The sequence below is a fragment of the Mesocricetus auratus genome, unplaced genomic scaffold (assembly GCF_017639785.1).
Source record: "Mesocricetus auratus isolate SY011 unplaced genomic scaffold, BCM_Maur_2.0 Super-Scaffold_100009, whole genome shotgun sequence".
In the NCBI taxonomy this organism is placed as follows: Eukaryota; Metazoa; Chordata; class Mammalia; order Rodentia; family Cricetidae; genus Mesocricetus; species Mesocricetus auratus.
Window position 1 is genome coordinate 31,521,358 of NW_024429193.1, and position 20,154 is coordinate 31,541,511.

General features: G+C 37.8%; 1 protein-coding gene across 24 annotated transcripts in view; it reads right to left on the reverse strand.

The window, feature by feature from the left end:
- Camk2d (calcium/calmodulin dependent protein kinase II delta) overlaps nt 1-20,154 on the reverse strand; it is a 249,204-nt gene that overhangs the window by 96,716 nt on the left and 132,334 nt on the right. For all 24 annotated transcript variants that reach the window (XM_040751902.1, XM_040751896.1, XM_040751880.1 and 21 more), the window contains one exon: nt 18,890-18,944. Coding sequence is in view for 23 of the 24 variants with exons in the window: in XM_040751896.1 (XP_040607830.1) it covers nt 18,890-18,944 (55 nt within the window). In the remaining variant the exon portion in view is untranslated. The remainder of the gene's footprint in view (nt 1-18,889; nt 18,945-20,154) is intronic.

Consider the following 20,154-nt stretch of genomic DNA (forward strand, 5'->3'; position numbering starts at 1 on the left):
CATATACCCAAAGACTGCACATTCATACAAGGACATATGTTCAACTATGTTCATAGCAGCTTTGTTTGTAATAGCCAGAAACTGGAAGCAAACTAGATGCCCCTCAACTGAAGCTTGGATAGAGAAAATGTGGTACATTAACACAATGGAGTACTATTCAGCAGAAAAAAAAAAAAAACAACCGAATCTTGAAATTCGCAAGAAAATGGATGGAACTAGAACAAACTATCCTGAGTGAGGTAACCCAGTCACAAAAAGACAAACATGGTATGACTCACTCATATATGGTTTTTAGACATAGAGTAAAGGATTACCAGTCTACAATCCTCACCACCAGAGGAGCCAGAAAACAAGGAGAAAAACTCATGGTCCCATAAAGAAGGAAAGGGGAACAAGAACCTCCAAGCAAAACAGGAGCACGGGAGGGCAGGGTGGGTAGGTGGAAGGAAGAAAAGGGGAGAAGGTGGGAGGAGAACAGGAGAACTGAGACAGGGGAGGAATAGAAGAGGGCAGGAAGGGAAATGCCTTGATAAAGGGAGCCACTATAGGTTTGGAGAGAGGTCTGGCACAGAGGAAATGGTAGGGGAGCCACAGGGATAACCCCAACTAAGAATCTAGGCAATGGTAGAGAGGCTGCCCTTGATGCCCTTCCCCTATAATGAGATTGATGACTACCTTAGTTACCATTCCTAGAGTTTTGACCCAGTAGCTGATCGAAGTAAAAACAGGCACCTACAGCCGAGCACTGAGTCATACTCCCAGAATCCAGTTGTGGAGAGGGAGGAGAGATGACCAAATGAACCAAGACAGAACTGGAAATGCCCACAGAAACAGCTGACCTGACCTAATGAGAGCACGGAGACCCTAGTTGTAAACTGGGGGAACTAGCACTGGACCAAACCAAGTCCTCTGAATGTGGGTACCAGCTAGAAGGCCAAGACAGTCTATGGGACCTCTAACAGTGGAGCCAGTGTTTATCCCTCGAGCACAAATGGACTTTGGGAGCCCATTCCCTATGAAGGGATACTATTGCAGCCCAGATACGGAAATGAGGGCCTGGGCCCTCCCCCAAATGATGTGATGGATTTTGATGATCCCCGCGGAGGGCCTCACTATCCCTGGGGAGTGGGTGGTGGGTGGGTTGGGGGGTTAGTAGGAAGCAAGGGAGGGCAAGGGAATTGGGGGTCGGATCTGTAATAAAAGAATTATCAAAAAAAAGAAACATTAAAAAACCAATTAAGCACAGAAAAACAAGACAAAAAAGTGATAATTACCTGAGACCAAACAAATGAGGTCTCCTCCCCATCCTTTCTGCTGCTCTTGGGTTGGTTTGCCCTCTTACTGCTTCCTTTCTATCCTCCTCTCTTCTTTTGCTTCTGATTCAGTTAGGGATTTGTAGCCAAAGGGAGTATGGCTGGCTTATGGAGGAAAGGAAGGGGATTCTTGACAAGATATTGGGCTTCTCAGAGACACACACAACCCAAGGAGGCTTTCTGGTCTAGGGGCAGCACAGATGTCTCTTAAAGGCAACCCTACCATGAGTGCACTTGCCACAATTTCCAGTCTCTTAGTTACTTGGCTCAGTTGCCTGGCAACGGTGTGGGGCAGTACTTCAGTAAAGTCATGGGACAAGAGAGGACAAGACACAACTAGGGCAGAGCCCCAAACTATGTATGCTGGGGAATGACTACTCCAAGTTAAATTGTGGTTATTTTCAAAGCAACAGAGCATAAGTAGAGCAAGAACAAAAAAAAAAGGTATCAATGATGCCTACTTCTATCTCTAAGAAAGGAAAGTCCTCCTGGTCCTCCGGGTCCTTTTGCCTAGTAGTCCCCAAGCAGTGGTAGCCTCAGTCACTATTTACAGAGCTTGAGGCTGGACTCAGGTGAGTCACGCTCTCTCCTGCTGTTAATCCAGGCCCCACAGCAGATTGCTGTCCTTTCTCATCATCTGACTTCGGCCAACTGTATAGCTAGGGACCTCACAGCTTATTTCTAGAAACTCCCAGTCAAACATGGTATGTTCAATTAGGAATCAACCTGACAATTTTCCATTCAAAGGCAAAATAAAACTAAATAATTTACTTGTTATTTAGAAATAAAATAATTCCAAGTACCGTTTGAATTTAAAAAATTAAAAATTATATGTTGTTATAATTACATAAGTGATTTTATGCATGAAGATAAACCCCTAAAGTGATATTTTTCCTTAAACATCACTCTGTTTCTCTCAAGCCTTATGTATATTCATTTGTATATATACACAAACACACATTTACAAACATACATATTACAGAGGTATACATATATTTAGAGAGAGACTTTGTATATGACAAAACATACCTTGTTATTAATAAATTATCTAATGTCATAAATTTTTATATAACAGTATGCATCTGTGGTGGTTTGAATAACAATGGCCCCAGTAGGCTCATATACTTGAATGTTTAGTCATTAGAGTATGCTACTTGAGAGGTATTAGGAGTTGTGGTCTTGTTGGAGGAAGTGTGTCACTGGGGGTGAGCTTTGAGGTTTCAAAAGCTCAAGGCAGGCCCAGTGTTTCTTTCCTGGTCCTACTGCCTGAGGGTCAGGTGTAGAGCTCTCAATTTCTCTGGCAACATGTCTGCCTATAAAACACCATGCTCTCTGTCATGATAATAATGAACTAAACCTCTGAAACTGTAAGCAAGCACCAATAAAATGTTTTCCTTTAAAAGGGTTGCCATAAGCATGGCCTCTCAGACCCATGTGGTAGAAGGAGAGAACCAATTCCTCAAAACAGTTCTGTAACCGGCATACACGAACCCACAACCACTCTCTTCACACACACATGAGTAAATACTCAAACGTAAGGATTTTAAGAACATCATGGAGACAGGAATCCATCCAATAGAGATCAGTGGATTATTTGAGTTCCTATGATAATGAGTGAACTAAATATGCAAGACTTTGGCTTTATAATATACTTGAACATAAAGACTTTCACCCATGAGAAATATATACAATTCAAAAAATTGTTTGGTGGTGATAACTTTTAAATATTGTTTCTTGTATTAGAACTGAGGTAATTATGTTTTAAACAAGCCTGAAAGCCAATATGCACTAATCTTTGCCCATCTAAAATCTGGTCAAGAATAAACAAAAAGTCGTACTTCAATGGTCCACAGCACTGTCTTCCATGTCAGGCAAACCCAAGGAAATCTAACTACTCAGCCTGTGACCTCTTCTGCCCACTTCTTCTGCCTCAAGCATTCCATCAGAAAAAAGAAGTATACCAACCTTATGTTGTAGATTTACTATAAATAACAAAACCAGCAATATGCTTATAACAGTTTGAGAAACAGTAGTCATGGTTAACGATTCAACAAATACTAGCTTTTAAGGCCAGAAATTCCTTTACAGAGGCTAAATTAATTTCCCATATACAATGTGTTGATAGAAGCTACACCTAATCCAGTAGATTCTGTGTGACAAGTTCCACAGACTGAGGCGATAACTTCAAAAGAAGGAGGTCTCCTCGAAACAGTTGTGGAACTCTCAGTCAGAGAAAAATATTGAGCCGTAGTTCTCATGGCAATCTCTGTTCTTCTATTCTTTTCTCATATTAACGAAATGTTTCTAAAAGCTTATGCTGACATTTTAAGGAAAATATATAAATGAGAAACCATTCCCTGAGATGTGGTCACTCACTGTGACCTCATCTCCAGAAAGACCAGTGCTTTTCCAATCATTCACATCATTCACGTAAGTAAATAGTAATAGCATTGATGAAAACTTTCCCAAGACAATAATACGTCATATGGCTATACATGTGTAATCGAAAGTTGCTTTAATGTTTGGTAAGGAAAGATTTTTAGTAAAAAAAAAGTAAAATAGCTCAATATTTCAAAGACTCACAAGAACTAGGCAACAGATACCAAACAATTGTGAACTAGGTAACAAATGTGAAACAATAACTGACCAGAAAAATTTATTAACTTGATCTTAGAAATAGGCGATTAGCCTTGAATGATTTTCTGATTTATTGTTGGATAAGTTGTGTGTTACTGTGCCTAGTAACAATGATGTCATCTGGGTATTGCATCACTGAACACAAACCCCTGAGATGATATTTGTTTTCATTATAAAAAGACTTGCTTGAGAACTGCAAAAACACCCAGATTCATATTGCCTCTGTGTTTGTCGCTGTCGAATACTTACCCACATAGTCTTCGAGAACCCTCATCCCAGGGACCCCCATACTTGGATGGAGAAGTCCATGGCAGATAGGGGCTGTTCAATAGCATTCACTTACACATTTATGTGAGCCAAGATTATTTAATTCTTAGGCATCCTTTACATAGTTTAGGCTTGTATTTATCAGAGGTCAACCCAATATTACAATCCATAAAATTCTCTTTTGCAATGTAATATTGAGAAGGCAGGAACCTTTTTAAGAGGTGAGGATTGATGAATGAAGTTGGGTCACTGGCATGACCCCTTGAAGGGGTCACTGATCTCGTGGCATCTTACCATCTTTTTCTGTGCTTCCTGATCAATGTGAGGTAAACTAGCTTCCTATTATGCTACCATATTATCACCCATTTCTTAGGATGAACTCTGTGCAGTAAAACAATAGAGCAGTGTTTCTCAACTCTTTGGGAATGAACAACCCTTTCATAAGCATCACCTAAGATCATCAGAAAACACAGATGTTTATATTACAATTCATAACACTAGCAATATTACAGTGATGAAGCAGCAATGAAAATAATTTATGAGGAACTGTATTAAAGGGTCAAAATGTTATTAAGGTTGAGAACCACTACAATAGAGTCAGTTGTCCAAGGATTTTAAACATGTGAAACTCTGAGCAAAAATCACCTTTCCTCGAAAGTTGGTTATCTCATTTTGGGTATTTTGTCATAGCTCTGGTACTGTATTTTCTAGTATTTATAGTTCCCATGGGCTTTGTGACTAGTAATGAGGCTGAAGCCTGTATCACAAGTCATTAATATCAATGTTAAGGCAGGAACCAAACACTGATAGTGATGTCCATGGCTTCTTTGTTCAAGCAAGAGCAGGCAAAATACTTCCTATTGACCATGAAATGAAAATGACTCATTTGGGTCAACATTTCTGGACAAACTTGAATAGGTTCCAAATTACAAAATAAAAGGCTGCCAAAAATAGACAAACAAACAAAAAACCCCAAATTCACTTTTCTCCCTGTTTTCCAATTACAAATACAACCAAAGGTGAAACATACTAGGTCTTATTCACACTGTATGTTTTAAACATCCTAGTACTCTGTGTGCCTGACAACCAGAATGGCAACTTGCATTGCTTAAATAATTACGGTTACCAATATCAAGCTCTCAGAGTAATTAAATATCTTGTTTAGCTTGCTCAATAAATATGGGTCATTAAAATACACAAAAAATCAAGATGCTTAAGCATCTTAACAACCAATAAAATCAATATATGAATTTAAATACAAGGCTTAACTTGTTATGAAGGAAGCATCAGGCTAATTAATATAAAAATACTATTCATAGATGAAAATAACATTTGTTAAGCTCTGATTTTCCACATTTTCCTTTAACAAGATATAATAAACTTTAAATATTTCATAGTCTAAAAATTGTGAACACTGATAGAAGATATTGATACAACAGAGATTCTACAGTATGGCGCGCGCGCGCGCGTGTGTGTGTGTGATGCACATATGCTGGTGGCAGAATTCAGAACACTGAGCACATGAAGAAAGTTTTTAGTACTGTGTCATTTATTGCAGTCCACTAATATACGTCACAAAAACTTTAGATGAACAAATTCTTATGCTAAAATGGAACAGAAGAAAACTTATGATTTTTCATTAAAATTCTATTTTGAGAGCACTATTTCATTAACATTTATTAACTGTATAAAATAATAGACTCCACTGTGACATTTTCACACGTATACTTTACTTTTATATCATATTTTGATCACATTCACCTGCCATTACCTGGTCTTGTCCCATTCCCCACTTCCTGAAAGCTTTATTTTTGAAGACTCAGTGAATGTCCTAAATAATGTTACCTTATTAATTTAGAATTCAAAACTTAAAAGGTCAAAACATCTATGAAAACATCAAATTAGCATTTCCTTTCCAAGTATTGTATGAAAGAAAAAGAAATATCTTTAAAAATATTGATGTTACCAATAGAAACGCATGTGATATAGACCAATGATAGTCTTTTTTCTCTCTCCCTGTCTCTCTATCTGTCTCTCTCTCTCCGTCTCTCTCTCTCTCTCTCTCTCTCTCTCTCTCTCTCTCTCTCTCTCTCTCTCTGTCTCACACACACAAAGGCACAGACACAACTTGTTCTATTTCTACAGAGAATGGCAATTAACCAAGCAAGAAAATGTACTAAAATACAGATATACAAGCATATGAAAAGGACATAAAGGCATAAATACCATCTCATACTAAAATTTTATTATTTCCCAGCACTCACCACTCAATTTTGGAACCAGCAGGAACTACTTTTCTCCTTTTACATATTTTGGTTCTGTCTTTAGAATTAAATAAACCAAGAAGGGTACTATCTTGCTCAGTTTTGGCTAGACTACTAGGGAAAAAGAATTCTGCTCAGTTAGATATTGGACATATCAGCACCTCACGGAACTGTCACATATCACAGTATGAGAATGTATGTGATGTGGGAATACATGTCCATCACCAACTAATGCATATGATCTCATAAGCTGCATTCTCTGCAACCGTTTATCCGTTTATCCTTTTCCTGATTTAGTTAAAGTGTCAAGCCATTTATCCAGTAGATCCTTCCTAAAGCTTCAAGTGCTTGGGTTCTAGTCATGCTTGCTCTTTCTTGAAGTCTCACTGTTAGGAAGCATGTATTTCCCTTGGCTCTGTTGTCATGAACTTCCTTAAATATGAGGCTCAATTTATATTCCCATGCACGAAAGTTCAAAAACACAGCTAAATATATTCGCAATCACAAAGCCATAAATGAGTTGGTCAAAGTTCCATTAGAGATAAAATGTCCTTTTCCAAAATTAGAACTTTGTAACTACTTTAAGAATCCTAGCACTTGGGAGGCAGAGGCAGGCAGATCTCTGTGAGTTTGAGGCCAGAGCGAATTCCAGGACAACCTCCAAAGCAACATATAGAAACCCTGTTTTGAAAAACAAAACAAAACAAACAATCAAACAACAAAAAAAGAGAATGGAATGTTTTCAAGAGACAAAAGTCTTCAACCAAAGAATTTGTGTCTCTGAATCTGTTCTTCTGTCTTTTCTTAGGCTCTTTTCCTTCTTTTTTTCTTTTTATTTTATCTTACTGTATTTTATTATTGTGCCTTAGGTACCTGTTTTTTTATTTTTGTGTTTGTGTGTTTTTATTTTTAGAGAAAGTTTTTTTTGGTGTTATCTTGACTGTCCTGGAACTTGCTCTTGTAGACCTGGCTGGCCTTGAACTCAGAGATCTGCCTTCCTCTGCTCCACAAGAACTGGGATAAAAGGCTTGCACCACCATCACCCTGTTGCCTGTTTGTTTTTTAAGGAGAGACACAATGAGGGTAGATCCAGATGGGAGGGAAGCTAGGAAGGAACTAGGAGGTGTAAAGGGTGATGGAAAAAATAATCAGAAAATATTGTATAAAAGATCCATTTTCAATGAAAGAAAAAGAACATAATTTTAGCTTCAATTAATCATTACATTTGCTTTCTACCACCTAACAATTGTCCTGCTTGCCTTCATTCTCTTGTCATATTTTGACCCCATAATCTAGAAACTTGCATCAGATTGGCATCTGTTGGGTGCTGCCTATGCGTTCACCTTGCTTGGGATTCACCTCAGTCTATAGTCTCCTCTTCTGGTTAGATGGGAGCTGCTCTTAGGCAAAGGCTGTGTCTTATTTACCTCTTTTATCTCAAGTATTTAGCAAAGTGTTTCACGTGCAATTAGCACTCAATCAGTATTCACTGAATGAATGTATTATAAGAGCAAATCTATTTGTGGAGCATGTCGAAAGTACCCAAGTATGAGGTGGGGTGGGGGTGGGAGCTTAATCATGAGCCAGGAGCTGAAGCTGCCAAGTTTGAGTGGCTCAAGAAGTGAAAAGTAAGCAGAGAGGAGGTGGGAGCCAGGCTTCCTGCCACAGAGTCCAGACTGGGAGATGAAACGGATGAGCACATGGCAGAAAATATCCCACACTGAAGAAGCTGTCTGCTAAACTTAGTCCAACATCTTTGAAACTGTCACTCTTCCAGATCCTCTACACAGCAGCATATCACTGACAGTCCCCAGACACTGTCCTCAAAGACGACAATTACACCCACGTTAGCAATTCCAGTCTGTTTCAAGGTGAAACTTTGGATTGAGGAACTGCAGTGAAATTATTTAATAAGATGGAATTAATAACCACCCATGATTTTATATGTAACTTTTTAAGAACAGTGTGCTTTCAAAATCTGTCTGAACTAAAGAAGGAGTAAACCTCTTTATTGAATCCAGACGTCAAATTTTCAGCATAGATGTGTTTTCAAATATGATTAGTTTCTATTATTTGCATAGAAATACCAAAAGTACCTACTTTATCAGTACTGGCTACTTTTAATATATGAGAAACATAAGCTAGACTTCTGTATCCTAAGGACTGCTGTAAAAATTCAAATTCCTAGTTTTGATTTCTTACCTCTAGTTAATAAATAGTTATGTTTTGCATGTATTTTTAAATTAAAAAATGTACAAATTCTGAAAGAATTATTTGAAATAGATTTAACTTATTACAACAACACTGTGAAAGCTCCCACTTTCTCAGCCACCATCTCTTTGCAATAACAGGCAAAGAGCTAAACAAACTGGGAGATGAACCACCCTTTGTAGACACACCAAATACAGTGAAACTACAATGTAAACCTATGTTCTCTGTATGGGAAGTAAGGCAAATGACTACCAGAGCAGAAGCTGACAGCAGAAATCTCCTCAAATCCAGTGTGAGTTAGGAAATCATAAATTTTGATGAATTAGTAAAGTTCATGGTAGATAATATTAGTAGATTAAAAACTCCCTGGGAACATACACTATAGAATCTTTCAAACTTTGATGAGTTTGACCTATCCCAGATCTGTTTTTCATTATTGTAACTGTTGAATTTTGAGTAACCATAGAAGAGCATTTATTTAGCTCACAGTTCTGTAGGTTCAAAGGCCAGCCACAAGAATGAGATATAATCATAGGCCACAGACGCTTCCTCTCCCCACACTTCTCTGTGACATCATTATAGGCCTATTTGCTGCAGGTCATTTAACCAAGCACATATGCCTTTCAAAATGATTACAGGAAACTAAAGCAAAAGCCTGAACCACAGACGTTGGGAATGTTGGAATTGTCAGACTAGGAATTTAAAAAAGAAAGTAAGGAAGAAAAGAAGGGAGGAAGGAAGGAAGGTTGGTTAATGGAAAATGGACACCATGCAAGAACAATGTATATTATAAACAGAGAGCTCAAAAGTCCAAGAAGGCAGAAAACAAAATGGCAGCAATGCCTTTAGATGCCACCACAAAGAGCATAGATTCCTTCGGAGACTGGCCACAACTGAGAATCATGGAATTTGGGGTTATGACAACTGTGGCTCACAAAAACCGAAGAAGGAAAAACAACAGAGAAAGTCAGAATAAAATATCCAATACATACCGTTTAGCCATGAAATTGTACAATGTCCAATAAACACCAAATACCCATGAAATGTACAATGTCCAGATAGGGAGGAAAGCAGAAGAGAAAAGAATAAAGCAATGTTTGAAGCAACAAGGAATGAGGAGTTGTGAAAACACAGTAGCTCACAAAAATAAAGAGAAGAATGAAACACTCCCTATGCCCACTCTGGTGGGCATCTTGACTGACAGGCACAGAGTTTAGGAAGTTTTCTAACGTCTAAGCAAAGCCAGGGAGAATGCAAGGAAGAAATTAAAGTGTAAACATAAAATGCCAGAGTTCTGTACCCTGCTAGCTTTCCCTTCAAAAGTGATTAAGAAATAAGTAAGTCTTTCTAGGACATATGAAAAGTGGGGCAGGTGTGTGTCTGTGTGTGTGTGGGGACGCGGCAGGGCACAAGGAACTGTTGGGTAAAATTCTTCAGGGACAAAGACAATGGTAACGGCCTGAAACACAGCCAGGTACACAGAAAGGAACAGCACTACCAAAGAAGGAGTAAGGAAGGGTGAGAAGTATAGATTCATTCCATAAAAGAATTTGTCCAACTGTGTGTGTGCACACATGTACACGGGTAAATGGGGAGCGGCAGTGCACAGGAAGCAAACGGGGGAGGCAGGGTTCCATCACTGCAAACCCTGCACAGCATCTGCTTTTCAGACTCAACACTTTAAGTCAGAGTTTAAACCAGTGGTTCTTACCCTGTGGGTCACAACACCCAAATCATCACAAAACACAGATACTTATATTATGGTTCATAACAGCAGCAAAATTGCAGTGATGAAGTAGCAACAAAATAATGTTATGGTTGGGGGTCACAGCATGAGGAACTGCATCAAAGGGTCATAGCATTAGGAAGGCTGAGAAGCCTTCTACAACATAGGAAGCATAAGCAACATAATCTTTAGGAATGATGAGCAAAGGGGTCAAGACCAGGCTGGTGAAAACCACAGGAACAGCTGACCTGAACAAGGGGGAGCTCTTGGAACCCCACTGATGGCTGGCGGGGGGGGGCAGCATGGGACTGATCCAGACCTGCTGAATGTGGTTGTCAGTGAGGAGGCCTGGGCATTATATGGGGCCTTGGGCAGTAGCTAAGTATTTATTGCTAGCATACAAATGGACTTTGGGTGTCCCTCCCACAGTGAGGGATGCTTTCTTAGCCTGAACTCTTAAGGAAGGGCCTAGGCCCTGCCCCGAACAAAATGACAGACTCTGGATATCCCCATGGATGGCCTCACCCTCCCTGGAGAAAGGAGTAGGAATTGAGTGGGGGGCTGGGGAGTGGGGGACGGGGATGAGGGGAGGGAAAGGGAGCTGGGATTGACAGGTGAAGCAAGCTTGTTGCTAATTAAAATACAAAATTTATAAAAAAAAAAGAAAAAAGAAAGTGACCATAAATTAAATGTAAATGTATGTTACAAACTCTAAGAAACCATTGAAAACACTTTTCAGGAAGTACAATTGCTATGCTAAGAAGAGAGAGAAAATAAAATCACAGAAATTACTCTAGATTTAAAAAAAGACAGTATCAAAAAGAACAGCAAAGTATGCCAGATATAGGAACAAAGAACAGAGGACACAAACAGAAAGCAGTTATTGAGCTATCCAAATTAATAACCATTTATACACCAATGAGCACTTTATTAAAATAAAAATTGTCAGAGCAGATATTTAAAAAAAACTATGTGTTCACATTCAGTAATATGTAACAAGAATTTCCTCATTCTCAACCTTAATATCTAACGACATGGAGCCAGGGATCTGTTAATCCAATGTCCCTGTGTGCTTTGTAAATATTTCAGCACAATGGTCATGTGATAAAACAGCGTAGTTCCTGAAAGTACATAGGTATAGGGAGGGTGAGGTTGTAGGAAAGTATCTTTAAAAAAATAGTGTACACCTTTCCTTAAGCCAATTAAGTGCAATGCTTTGCACAAGAGATGCTCAGAATACCTTTGTTGAATGAAGCAATATTCCTGAGGACATGAGTGTAATTCACCTTGGTGTCCCATGAGTGTCAGACCCTTCCATTGTTCCCTAACAGTGTTGACTGGATGAGTGGCAGCTCTCAGTCCCTGATAGTCATTAAGCCTTTACTACGGGTTTTTAAGTCACTTTAATTTCTTTCTGAACTCCATATATTCAGCCTGAAAAACATGATACTTAACTAATGCTTTTATTGCTGATATCCCCAATAAAAGTATCTGCTCCATAGCTCAAGGAGTATGACTCAAAATTATTTTCATTATCAGTAATGAAAAAATCACATGTTTTCTTAGTAACTAGGAACAATACAAATGTTTTTATAGTAAAAAACAAAATGGGAAAGACAGAAGCAACATATCACAGCCTCTTGAATTTTCCTTTTAGAAATTTTGAAAATGGAGCTTTAATTATAGATGTCTGAGGAAGGCTAAGACATTTAATAAACTGTCATTACATATTGAATTGAATAAAATTTCTTTTCTGGGTACACCAATAGAAACACTTTAAATTGGAGAACTAAAGAGAACTTCATATTCCAAGAGGTGTTTTTGCTATGGGGAAAGTGACCTTTTGCATATTAGATGTAATAACAGTATTTTTCTCTAGTAGTCTAAACACTTAAGAAATGTTCTTATGTTTATAAATGATACCAGGAGTTCCCATTAATTTTACTACAAGCCTAAAATGATGAAACTAGCTCCCCACCCTCCTAAAACAAAAAGGACTCCAGAGATGTCTCAGGTTTCTCATTGAGTCCCACCAGCACCTGTTATACAAAAAAGAAGGGGCTTAGCGGAATGACAATGCTGAGTGGTCAGGCGTGGGCATCTCTGAGAAGGAAAATTAAAATTTTTCATAAACCTATTTAATTCCCTCTATTTAGTTTCTTAAGAAGATTGCAAATATGCAATCCAAGTGTTATTCTCTTACACATTTACCTATGGCCTACAGTGCTCTGATAAATCTGTATTCCAGTATATACACATGCAGTGCATCCATGTATGTACAACACATGTGTCCCCTGGCAGATTCTTATGCACATATGTCTCCTATGAAGAAGAGAAAAATATAACATGCAACACATGTCACTCTGTCATAACATTTTTAATTTAAAATTTTAATTTTTTGAGAATTTCATGCATGTGTATGGTATTTACACCATTTCCATTCCTCAGTTTCGCTCTCCCATTTCCCCTGTATTCCTGTACTCCCTCTTACATTCATGACCTCTTCTTTAGTTATTATGCTATACATACTTATGTATTTAGACATATACACATAACCTTCTAAGTCCATTTACTATTGCTCCTATATAGACGTTTTGGAATCTGATAACAGGTAAATTGTCCCTAAAGAAATCTGATTCTCCTTCTCCTAGCATGCAGCTCATTGCCTACAATTCTTCATCTAGGGGTGTGACCTGGTGAAATATCTATCATTCACTTTAGCATGTCAATTGGTGTTATCATTATGCAGATGTTGTATAGGCAACCGTGCTGTTGAGATTTCATGGGTGTATCTTCTCCATCATATCTAGAAGACACTAATCTGCAGCTGTCCCTTTGGTTCTTACAGCCTTTCTACCCCATCTTTCACATTTTTTTTCTGAACCTTCGGTGTAAGGGTTGATTATAGATGTTATCAATTGGAGCTTGGTCAACATTCACTTATTCTCTATATTTTGACCATTTGTCATAATTCTGTCATACTCTCAATCTTTTGCACAAAGGAGCTTCTGATGAACTTGAAATTAAGATTCTACTGCTGAAAACACCACACACTTCAGATACAGGATTTGGAGGATTCGAGCTGGAACTGGTACGTAAGCCTCTTTCCTGAGAACCAACTCTTATAGTATCTGAAGATGCTATGCAAGCTACCAAGAGAAAAGAGCAGTCAGTAGTCCTACCCAGCAGAAAAGCCTGCGAACCACATAATGACCTGCCTGGCAGACCCCAATGGTGAGATACTGACCCTTTTATCTTAAGGTAATCCACAGCTATCTAATTGAACACGAGGCTCGATCCAGAAGAAAGAGTTCTGCCTAATACTATAAACTTGGCTAAATACCCACAGCGGGACAGGTCCTAGACTAGTAAACAATCCACTACTGCCAATTTCTTAAACAAATAACATTTTAACTATATTCTAAATACTGTCAATTCATTATAATTGAAGGCATCTGAGAAGAAATGCTACTGCCCTCCCATTGGTCCATGTGTAGGACATAAATTTGTGAAGTTGTCCTCCTTGATGTCTCTCCCAGTAACACCAGGGTTACTCCTCAAGTGTTATCAGCTTAAGTATACACATGAAGAATCTACTTACCAGAACTTACTAATAGACTGTTTACAGTTTGAGTTATTCATCTCTGAGAATGTAATATAAATGTTTACGAAATTCATTTTGCTATTTTAAATCTCTCAACTGTCTTCTGTTAGTGGAATTTACAAGACTCCAACCAATGAACTAATTACATAATTTATTATGTTAATAATCAGGTAGCCAAGTGGCCTTGAAAAGTAGATCGAAGGAGGCATACAAGGCATACTCTCTCTTTGTTTAATGTTGGAAGCAACTGCCCAAGTGGTTTCCAATTTCCCACAGGCATTCTTGTGTCTTTAAGACTACATTTCTCTTAACTACATTTAATTATAAGCATTGTTTCTTAATGGGTGTAGAAACAGAAGGGCCCAATGATCTCTCAAAGACCAACATCCCTGCCTGCAAGCCTCTCTCTTAGGGACTCTAGATCCATTTCTTTACTTTATTTTCTTCCTTTAGCTGTCGGATAAATAAATCCATGTCAAAGACCTTGGCCCTTTCTGCCTTCAGAGTTGCTAATCTGATCCTGGAACATCACAGTTGTATAGGGGTATCTACCATGATGAAGGATGATTTTAGAAACTCAGTGCAGATCAAAAGACTTGTGAAGACATAAAAGCTTCCAGATTCAGGAGGATTTTCTCACTGATCCCCTAGTCTATATGTAAAAGAGACTACCAACGCTTTGCAGATAGAAATGGTGGTGAGATCCCTATATTTAAAGTAGCTGGAGGTCGGCCATTGGTGGCACACACCTTTAATCCCAGCACTTAGGAGGCAGAGGCAGGTGGATCTCTGTGAGTTCGAGGCCAGCCTGGTCTACAGAGCGAGATCCAGGATAGCCTCCAAAACAATACATAGAAACCCTGTCTTGAAAAAACAACAAAAAAATTGCTGGAAAAAAACCTTTTTTCCTCACAGAACTCCTTCCAGCCCTTGCTTTTTATAATGTGAAATCTTTCATTTTAAAAAAATGAACCTATAAACCCAGAACTCCCTCTTAGAGTCCAGGGACTGTCATTCTAAAGAAACCATTCACAAGAGCCACACTGTCTAAACAGCATCAGAAGGTAAAAAGGAACAAAAGACACCTTCCTTCAATGGGAGTTCAAGAATTTATTTTATCCTGCAACTGACTATGTGTCCTCAAATTTCCCTACTATATTTTTTGATAGCTTTAAGGCCATATTTTCCTACTATATTGTAAATGTATACTCTTCTAAAGATGTTCCTTTTTCTTCTTTGTTGGTTCTAAAATAATCACAGAGTCTGAAGCTATTTCATATTTATATTTGGTTATGTTTTCTTTCTAGTTAGTTGAGGAAAATCTACACTTTTCAACCATTGTTTTTTAAATCTCTAAAACTGGATATCTTACTCAACTGTATTTAGCCTCACTTACTAATCTCATTTACTGACAAAACAATCTGATGATAGCTAGTGATAATTCACATCACATTAATAAGAAATGATTTTAAAGCAACTGTGCTCAGAGGTTCAGTTGACAGATTAAGCATGTTAAACTCGTTTGCCCCATACCAAAGTGTTCATGCTCAGGTCCTGAGGCACTGACAACACAGGATAATATCCCCACTATGAAACTAAGAGTTCCTACACAAGGAAATAAATTATATAAATGGAAAAAGGTTCTTCATGACAACATGTAACTGTAAATTGCATTTTGTCTTCATGTGAACTGTTTTTATATGTTCTTTGTCAGTTATTTTTCTGAATTATGGAATGAATTATGAGAAAATAATAGATTCTTATCACCTCTTTAATTTAAACAGGAATGATACGAAAGCCTATAAAATATATAGTCACATATCAGTATCTAGATGAGTACATGAAAACCCCTATGTTGTGTCTTGTTACTAAGCTTATTGAATAATGAAATCATCAACAAATAGCATTACATCTCATAATTAGGGGACAAAAAGCAAAATAAAGGCATTTCTACCATTAAAGATGTGCCCCATTTTGATGCTAGCGTGGCACAAACCTTGCCCAGCAACAAAGAACTATCACAATGGGGTATCAGTGGAGCCTCAGCAGGGATCTGTAGGTACCCACCATTGCCTGCCCTTCCTCCTATTCCAGCTGATGTGGTATTAGAGAAGGGCTACTAAACAGATTTAACCCAATACAGAGTCTGGAATAATAATACAAAATGAGAATACAATCTCAGACACCTAATCACATCATGAATCAGAAAAGCTCAATTTGATTCAGAAAGCATCACTTAGACAGCAACACCAAGACCACAATGCTGACAATTACATGACAGGGATTCTCAGTCTGCCAAATAAAAGCACATTAGGGATCCAACAAGAACATCTTTGGGATAAGTAAGAGCCGGGCCCCCTGAAGAAAAACAAAGGATATATAGAAGACCAAACAACATATTATGGAACTAAAATACATAACAATTGCAATTTTTAAATTCTAAATTGATAAGCTCAACAACAGAAAGAGAAACAAAACACAATCAAGGAAAGACTGCTGAAAATCAATACCAAATTGGTAAACAGAACAAAACAAATTACTTAAGTGTACAAACAAAACTCGGACAGGACACAACCTCTGAAACCAATGGGAGTACAATGGCAACAACAAAATCCATAATGTCATCACTGCTTCAAAGCAAATGAGAAAGAAAGCAACATTGAAAGTATTTAAAAAATGTCTAAAAAAGTGCAAATCTGGCATACATAAACCAACACTTTTCAAAAGACAAAAACCAACAAATAAGAAAAACTAAGAAGTACAAGCCTAAACACATCACAATCAAATCTCTGAAAAACTAGATAAAAGGAAACTCCTGAAAACAACCAGGGAGAAATAACATTACCTTTAGGGAAATTATTATTGGAATGATTGAATATTTCTTAATAATGTATAGAGTAGGAAGTGGCACATCACTGAAGTGTCATAGCTGGAGGTGGAGTGTGTTTGCCCAGCACATATGAGGCACTGCACTTAATTCACAGTATAGAAGAGGTGGGGGAGGAAGGGAAAGAAGGAGGGAATGAGGAGATGAGCAATCAAAGAAACAAAGGAGAAATTGGAGAGAGAGAACTGAGAATTTCTTGCTAGCATGCTATCCTCAAGGAATACAGGAAGGGGAAAGTGTTCTGGCGCATCTCTGTATTGCAACACTCAGGAGGGACAGAGAGAAAAATCTACATATCTACACCTCATCAAAATCAAACAAACAAAGAAATGACTAAAGAAAGTGAGTACAGAAAGAAAACCCTAAGGAGGGGCTTTAGGTTCATGAGGAAGTAGGAAGCCAGAATGAATAATCGAAAAGGGTAAGAAGAGTAACAGCTCAGAGAAGAGTGAAAGCTCTGAGGAGAGGCATTGAATAAAGGATATTCTAGACCTGTGTCTAATCAGGTTTGGGCTACTATTTTCCCAGATATACACAGGTCATGGTATGGCAGATGGAGTGGGTGGCTGCCTATCCATGCTCATGATAACAATAAACTGTGCTTCTGTGTTAGCCTATATCATAAGATCCAGAAGAGTCATTCTCATCCTGTGAAAGCTTTGCTCAATGGATATCATACTTTCAAAAATACCACCATTCCCTTTTGTTTCCTTTGGAAGACAGTATGACAACTGAAAATAAAGCAATCAATTTGGAGAACAGGTAGAATTTAAGATGAAGATAAACTCACACATTACAGAAACCAAACAGAAGGATGGTTTCATACCACTAAAATCTGACTTAAATAAAACTATTACTAAGCTACTTTGATATTAATATGAAATGTTTTGCTGCTATATTGTACTTTTAAATTCATTGTGACCAACACAATACAATGCTAGAGAATGCTCATTAAATGAGTGTAAAAGTTATATCTCATGGCTGAATCGCTAAGCTGTTTTCTCTTCTCTCACACACTTAAACGTGACACAGTGAATATTTCTGAGCATAAAACTTTACTTGGATTTAGGATATAGTTTCTGTGGACTTGTTCCCAGAAGTCAAATTATTGTCAAATGATACAGCTATTTTTTAATCTCTTAAATAATTAATATAAATATGACTTCAAGTAAGTCTTTCCTAATACAGCTCCTGCTAGTCATGCCTGTGAACTGTTTTGCTATATGCCTTCTAGGAGTCCATATCTCCTCTTTACTTTTGCTGGGAAAGCCTTGATTTAAATTCTGATTAGCTTAAATGAACATCGAATACCAGTGTTATTTCTCTGGATTCTTCTTTTTATAGAAGATATATTTTAGAAGTGATGGGGAAAGTCTTCTGTATATGTGTTTCTCTTATTGGTTGATGAATACAACACTGTTGGCCAATAGGGAAGCAAGATAGGTGTGACTAGGAGACAAAGAAAAAGTATAATAAGGAAGAAATTGACATGTGACCCCGGAGTAGATGCATTCTTGGTAAGGTAAGACCATGTAGATATATATATAGTAGTTATGGATTACTATATGGATTAACTAGCCTATAAGAAATCGTAGTCACCAGTCAACAGCATTATAACTAATAGTCTCTCTGTATGTTATTTGGATCTGATGCAGCACTGGGACCAGGATGGTGGGAAGAGTTATAGTAACATAGAGCTCTTTAACAATTCAATAGAAAATTTTGCAGATGTCATCCATTTTTGTAAAACATTCCCATGGATAGTGCATAGTGGAACACACTCAGAACAATTCAAAATGTGAACATCACACTATTGTACTCTCTCTCTTTTTAAAAAAATTAGAGTGGAAAATCACTCAAAAACACTTAAAATACTATAGTAGTCCTTAGTTTAGATTATGTAATGAGAAAAATAATGTTGGGATTAAAATAGTTTTCAACTATATGGCAAAAATAAATGACTATAAAGCAGGTACTTACAAGTCAAACACCAAGTAATGGAAACCCTCTTCCGATATACTGTCATGAAGTCTCACTGAAGAAAAGAAAGAGAAAAAAGTCTGTATTATTCTTATTGCAATAGCCTACAGAAAGCCAGTCCTATGATGAGAGCTGCCCCTTATTTCAAACTTGATATATCAGTATAATTTACATCAAGACATGAGTGGAGAAAAACCCAAGATCTGGGCTTTGGTTCTGATCTATCTGAGCTTAAGAAAATTACTTAAGTAGTAATGACATTAGTATATGTTCTAAATTGCTGGAGTTTAAATGAGAAAATAAAAGAAAGATAATGCATATATTGCCAGGTAAGTATTATAGAATGTACTGGTGATTATAATATACATCCAAAGTTTCTAGGTTCAGGAAATTTTACACTTGCCTCTCTTTTCTCTTGATGTTGCCCTAATCCTCATCTTCACTAACCCATGTCTTGACCACCACACCAAGGACAACAAGATGGACATTGTAAATCTAGAAAAAGATTTCCTGTGCCGATTTTCCCTTGTCCTTGAGTTCCTATATGATACTGTCTGGCCCGCCTGCCTTCTTTACTTAAGTCACCAAAAGTAGCTAGAAGTGTCTCCTAGAATTTGTTGGTAAAATAATAAACTAGTTCCTCCAGAACATCAAGATTTCCTAATGGGGTAGGCTTATAGGTGACACTAGCTGAAACTAGTATATGAATTCTATGAATTTAAAACACTATTCACAGTAAACCACACATGTAAACTTCCTGTTTTAGCTGTCTATTATTTAGTTTTTGAACATCCTCCCTCTTTTCTCCACTCATCTCTCATTGGTGGTAATTCTGTTTGACTTTTATTGAGGGAAAAGGGAAGCACAGAAACGAATGTGAGGGGCACAACTCATTTTACAAAACTCATGAGAGAAGATAAAGGTTTCTACCTTTATCCATCCATAGTGTGCTGATTAATTTTTGTCTCCTTGAGACACATATGTAGACATACCGAGGAAGAAGAAATGTTAATTGACAATGTCTCCAAAAGACTTGCTGTCAGCAAATCTGTGGGGTATGACCTGACTAATGTTTGATATGGGAAGGCTCAGCTCACTGTGTGTGTTACCACCCCTGGGCAGGTGCTGCTGAATGCTATAAGAAAGCAGGCTGAAGAAGCCATGAGGAACAAGCCAGTAAACAGCATTCCTCCATGACTTCTGCTTCAGTGCCTGCCTCTGGGTTACTGCCTTGAGTTTCTGTACTTACTTTCCTCAGCAATGGA